This window comes from Triticum aestivum, chromosome 6B (genome assembly GCF_018294505.1).
Source record: "Triticum aestivum cultivar Chinese Spring chromosome 6B, IWGSC CS RefSeq v2.1, whole genome shotgun sequence".
In the NCBI taxonomy this organism is placed as follows: domain Eukaryota; kingdom Viridiplantae; phylum Streptophyta; class Magnoliopsida; order Poales; family Poaceae; genus Triticum; species Triticum aestivum.
In genome coordinates, this window is record NC_057810.1 from 101,385,203 (window position 1) to 101,390,912 (window position 5,710).

General features: G+C 46.6%; 1 protein-coding gene across 2 annotated transcripts; it reads left to right on the forward strand.

The window, feature by feature from the left end:
* The first annotated feature begins 623 nt into the window (after positions 1 to 623).
* On the forward strand, positions 624 to 4,021 carry LOC123136019 (uncharacterized). Of its 2 annotated transcripts, none has more exons than XM_044555294.1 (2): positions 624 to 1,831; positions 3,766 to 4,021. In XM_044555294.1, the coding sequence occupies exons 1-2, from the start codon at positions 688 to 690 to the stop codon at positions 3,807 to 3,809; spliced, it is 1,188 nt and encodes a 395-aa protein (XP_044411229.1). In that variant the 5' UTR covers positions 624 to 687; the 3' UTR covers positions 3,810 to 4,021. The 2 variants fall into 2 exon arrangements, with proteins under 2 accessions (XP_044411229.1, XP_044411230.1); XM_044555295.1 differs by lacking the exon at positions 3,766 to 4,021 and adding an exon at positions 2,586 to 3,384.
* Positions 4,022 to 5,710: the final 1,689 nt, after the last annotated feature.

Here is a 5,710-nt window from a genome sequence, read left to right on the forward strand (position 1 = left end):
AACGTGCACGTACATGGCAACTGCCCTAACGTGCACGTAAGCAGATGACAACTCTTCCTTTTACATGGCAACTGCCCTAGCATGCTTGTGAGCACATGGCAACTCTTTCAACTGCCTAATCTTCATCAACTACATTAGATCAGACCATATATGGCAACTGCAGTTGAGCAACCATGGCAACTGCAGTTGTCCGACATGGCAACCGTAGTTCAGCGACATGGCAACTGCAGTTAAACGAACATGGACGAGAGTCTGGACCATGGCAACTGCGGGCACGTGGTGACCGTCACGCGTGGCGTGCGGGACCAGGAGGTACAAGGCCTGACATACGGGCGTGTGGGCGTTATCAACTTCGCCCACACGCACGTGTGTGAGAGGGATCAGGAGGAAAAAAAAGAGGTGTGTGGACATTACTTGTTTTGCCCACACGTAGGTGTGTAGGCTGTTCCTCTTATACACCACACAAAATATGTGAGCGGACTCCCTAACGCCCACACGTGTGGCACTTATCAGTGTCCTAAATTATTAAAAGAACCGTTACATGAAAAAAAAGAACTGGCGAGCCAGGCAGCCCAATCAGGTCATGGACCGGTTGAACCCAACCAAGTAGGCCCGACCCCTCACCCTCGCTCCTCGCTTCTTCCCATTTCCTCCGACCCCCACCCAAACCCCACGAGCTAGCGCACCATGGCGTCGCCGCCGCCGCCGCCGCCGCCGGTCAACCTCATCGACGATGTCGTCGCAGAGATTCTCCTCCGCCTCCCGCCAGACGAGCCCGAGCACCTCTTTCGCTCCGCCCTCGTCTGCAAGCCCTGGCTCCGCGTCATCTGCGAGCCCGCCTTCCGCCGCCGGTACCGCGCGTTCCACGGCGCCCCTCCGCTCCTCGGCCTCCTCCACAAGACCCAAGTCTGCGACGGAGACCCCGCCGCGCGCTTCGCCTCCACCACGTCGATGCCCGACTTCCCCCACCCAGGCTCCGACGGCCGCCGCACGCGCCCTCTTGACTGCCGCCACGGCCGCGTCCTCATCCACATGCTGCAGGACCCGGAAGTGGATTTGCTCGTCTGGGACCCCGTCACCGGCGACCACCACGTGGTGCCCAATCCGGACATCGACGTTATGATCTACACCGCCGCCGTATTCTGCGCCGCCGCCGGCTGCGACCATCTTGACTGCCACGGCGGCCCCTTCCGTGTCGTCTTCCTGGCAACTGATGGCAACGACGACGTCGTCAAGGCGAGTGTGTACTCATCGGTCACAGGTGTGTGGAGTGCGCCGGTATCTCTCGACGATAACTGTGAATGCTATGCCCGGCACAAGCGAGATGCAACTGCAAAAAGAAGGTACTACATACCCTATGTGCAGCCTAGGCGAGTAGCCGCAATTGGAGATGCAGTCTACTTCACACTTTCGCGGTCTAGTGCCATTGCCAAGTATGACTGCGGCAAGAATCGCTTGTCTGTGATTGACCCACCACCACCAGATGCAGAAGCGTACAATGGTTTCATTGCCCTCATGGTCATGGAGGACAATTCACTGGGGCTCGCTGGTGTTCAGGATTTCAGTCTGCATCTCTGGTCAAGGAAGGTGAAGGGAGGTACAAAATGGGTACAGTGCATGGTCATTGACCTGGAGAAAATCATGCCCATGGACAAACCCCTCAAAGGCAATGGAGCAAGTGTGGTTGGTTTCGCAGAGGGTCTGTGTGTCATCTTCGTCAGAACAGAAGGTGGCTTATTCACGATCGAGCTCAAGTCCGGACTGGTGAAGAAGGTTCATGAACCTGGGGTCTACTTTTCCGTCTTACCCTACATGAGCTTCTACACTCCTGGTATGGTACTATTGTCCTTCATTTTACAGCTTCCATAAGTTTGCTTAGTTGGTTGGTTCTCGTTTGTGAACAATTAGTCAATCAGTTACATTGCAATTGCAAGTAATATTTGTTAGTTTGTATACCCGGGTAGATCTTGCCAGAGGCGAATTTGTGTATGCTAGATAAAACTGAACATATGACATTTGAAAACAGAGCATGATTTTTGTTATGAGATGATCTGTTAAGGACCAGGATGATATGCATTGGTTGAATTGCTGAATATGCATACAGCCTTGTCAATCTAGTATTTTCCTGTTACCTTGCTTGGAAAAAAAAACTGTTATTTCTGGCATAGCTAAAAGCTCACATCTCAAGCTCAGTCTTGTAACCTTTGTAAACACCACTAGCACATAGCTCACCAAAGTGAAATGCTGAGTAAGAGTTGGCTATGAGTTTTCTGCACGGTATCTTCTCAGATCATGGCATTGTTACCATTAGCAAAGATCACCTGATCTCTTAGTCTGCCTTGGTTGTTTTCTTTTAGATTTTCCACTACCAAGTCTTTATTTTATTTTTAGTAGTTTACACACAGATGGTGCAGGTCAATATGATCAATTTCATGCTGATCATAATATTGAAAAGTTGGGTTTCTGTTTAGCATGTCAGTCATATTTCTGTTACTTCCTGGCTAATGCTCAACTGAGCTACTTGGAACTAGAATAGTGTGTAGTCTATCTGTCTGCATTCCCTTTTCATGGAATTTTTATATCAGGTTCAGTGTTGGTCTGATCTTCATCCCGGGATGTCAAGTAGCAGTATCACTGTCCAGTGGCGGAGCCAGGAAAAAGTTATCAGGGAGGCCGGGTGATGCTAAAACTGATCGAGGAGGGCCAAATCTTAGAAAAATGAGTTTTTAGCATCAAATAACCAGTAATTATGTACTGTTTATAGAAAAATTAGCTTGAAATCCTGTTTGTTAGGGGGGGCAGGGCCCCTGCTGGTCCCCCCTGTCTCCGCCACTGTCACTGTCAGACTTTTTGGACAAACAAATGGAAATACAAAATCCATGTCACAATTTGATTTCGCAGCAATATATTCATTATTTTTCATAGGTCGAAAACATCGTCTAACAGGTTGAAGTCAGATAAGAACTTGAAAATTTTGTGTCAAGGTTATGCTGTCATTGAGCAAAAAGGCACCTCTGTGGTCATTTGTGAGTTATGGATTCAAGTCTTGTTATCCTTGTGCTATTATATGGACCGGTCCATGGGAAGCTGGGGCAATTGCATCATTTCTACTTTTCTCTAGAGCCATTGTTGCTTTTTTTAAAAAAATTGAATGTTGTGCGTAGTTGTATTAAAGAAGGGATTAAATGTCCATACAAGGAAAGCTAAAAAGAGAAGGGTGGAGTATGGGAATGGAAGGGAAATGCCGAAATAGGGAAAACATTATTCTAAGCCTCTCATTACAGTCCATACCGAGAGAAAGAAAATAATGACTACAAACTCGTGCTGGATATTGCTAAATATTAAAACAACCTCGTGCTTATCCGTTGTCCTTGCATTCTCTTTACTGCGTTTATGTGTTTGTTTGGTCTGTTTGTTCTGTTTGTCAACAATGTCATACGGTAATTAACAGTTGTTATCTTGACATAGAGATGTAGCCAGTCCATTTGTGTGTGCTAGTAGTGCAAACTGAGAATACTATTACTTGGCATGGGAAACCTACTCAATTTGAGTCTCTGAGATTTGACTTGTTATGGACTACATTGGTAAAAAATTATCAAATATGCATCCAGAGCTGTCGAGATTGTATTATTATGTTGCTACTTTGTCTCAGGTTTTTCTTAGAATCATTCTATTATTTTCTGGCACATGGTGTGTATATCAAATCATGCTGTAAATGGTAAGTTGGGATGTTGGTTTTGATCTGTGTGAATGGTATCTTTGCAGACCGTGGTAGATTGTTATCGCTGGCAAGGCTCACTGATGCCTGATGCGCCACTCAAGGGCAAGACCTGGCGAATTGGACGTCCCAAACTGACCTTAATTCTGCTGCTGGTGGCTTCCTGAAGTCTTGATGAAGAGCTACTGCTGTCAAATCCTTTTATTTTCCGTTTAGTTGTATTCTCTGGTGACAGGTAGACCCAAAATTCATCTGAATCAGCTAGTGCTGCTTTCATAGTAAGAAGAAACGCTTTAAAGTAAACCGAGGGGGGGGGGGGGGGGGGGGGGGGGGCTGCTTGCATCCGAGGTCAAACTGTGGATGTTTTCGTCTGAGTTCGTGCTGATCCTATATAGACTCAGAGATTGTATTTCAGTCTAATGTGCCGGGCATATTTCATATTCAGTGGCTGTTTGGTTGATGCTTCACTGAGCTAGGCTATCATGTGGAGTCTCTTGTCAACAACTTCTTTTCCATTTTGTCCTCTGCTTTCTTTCCAGTTCTTGCTTCGCAATTTCTTAGAATTGATGGGAATCCCAAGATATGTAAGAGGCAAAGTGGCAGAAGAAAGGAGAAGATTTGCTCATATTTTTCCTTTCTAGACAAGGCATCCAGTACAACGAACTCTTGGCAAAAATTTTTTTAAGACCAGACAAAGAAAAACTCTAATATCAGCAAATAGGTGGCGTTAACTATAAACTTTTGCAAAAACATACTCCCTTTGGTTGTAAATGTGCCTGGATGAGGTTTAATTTAGGCATTGACAGGGCCATTCACCCTCACCTTTTGTAAGTATATCCTGGCAAAAACTTATGAAATGTGATATGGCAATCTCCAATCCATGATCCGAAGTAAAGGCCAGCTCTTTGGATGTTATTTGATTAAGGGGAAATCAAGAAAAAGATCAATTCAATTATAATATATTCACAGCATGTTTGGCAATATTTGAGGAGGCGAATGCGAGTTTAGAGTATGGAGTTGTATTGAGAATTTGAGATTAGACACATGATGCATCCAGACAGATACGGAGGGTTTGTAACCCGCTAGCTAAACACATATTTGAAGTCACGTACCTCTTCAATTATTATTTTTTGAAACGGGGGCAAACAATTTGCCTCATATATTAATTTAGAAGAAGAACCAGAAGTAGAAGCATAGTTTCGATGGTGTTACAGCATGTCTCCAGGTACAAAAGGCACTACTCTCCTAGTATGATTGCTCGCAACTTTTTTGCTCCCGCGGTGACCCATAGGGCTACATCCCTTTTTATAAGAGTGAGCAGGACGAATGGCGGGGCGTACTTGTGACGGAAGACTCGTGCATTGTGTTCATTCCAGATGAACCAAGAGGTTAACAGTGCGAGAGAGGCCATCGCCTTCCTATTGGGAAGGAGTTAGCAGAAAGGCGTGTCCACCACTCTTTTGCAGAAGGTAGCGTTTGCCACATGTTGGTAACCAAGTAGTCCAGTTGGAGCCATGCCTTCAGCATCTCCCAAACCCGAAGCGTGAAGTGGCATTTGAAGAGGAGGTGATCGATCGTCTCCTGCTCACGCTTGCATAGAGGGCATAAACCACAGTTGGGCCAACCCCGCTTGGCCAGCCTGTCGGCAGTCCATATACCCTGTTTTGGGAGGCAAGCCAGGCAAAGAATTTAACCTTTGGCGGCGCCCAAACCTTCCATATCGTGTGCTCCATGGGTGACCGCAGCGTGCCTTGGAACTGCCCCTTGTAGGCGGACTCTGCAAAGTAATGCCCATTGTTAGTGAGCTTCCACGTGATCTCATCCTCCATGTCGCCCTGAAGGTGAAAACCACAAATGGATGACCAAAGCTCCAAGAATTCCTGAAAGTGCACAACGGAGAAGTTAGCAGACATCTTGATCATGGGAATCCATGCATCGTCGCACAAAGCCTCCCTGATCTTGCACTTCTGCCTTGTGGAAGCCGCGTAGATG

Bases quoted from the DNA above. Each gene is read 5' to 3' on its own strand.
- LOC123136019 (XM_044555294.1), top strand. From the start codon at position 688: ATGGCGTCGCCGCCGCCGCCGCCGCCGCCGGTCAACCTCATCGACGAT. The intron at 1,832-3,765 runs GTATGGTACTAT...GTATCTTTGCAG, and splicing joins CATGAGCTTCTACACTCCTG to ACCGTGGTAGATTGTTATCG.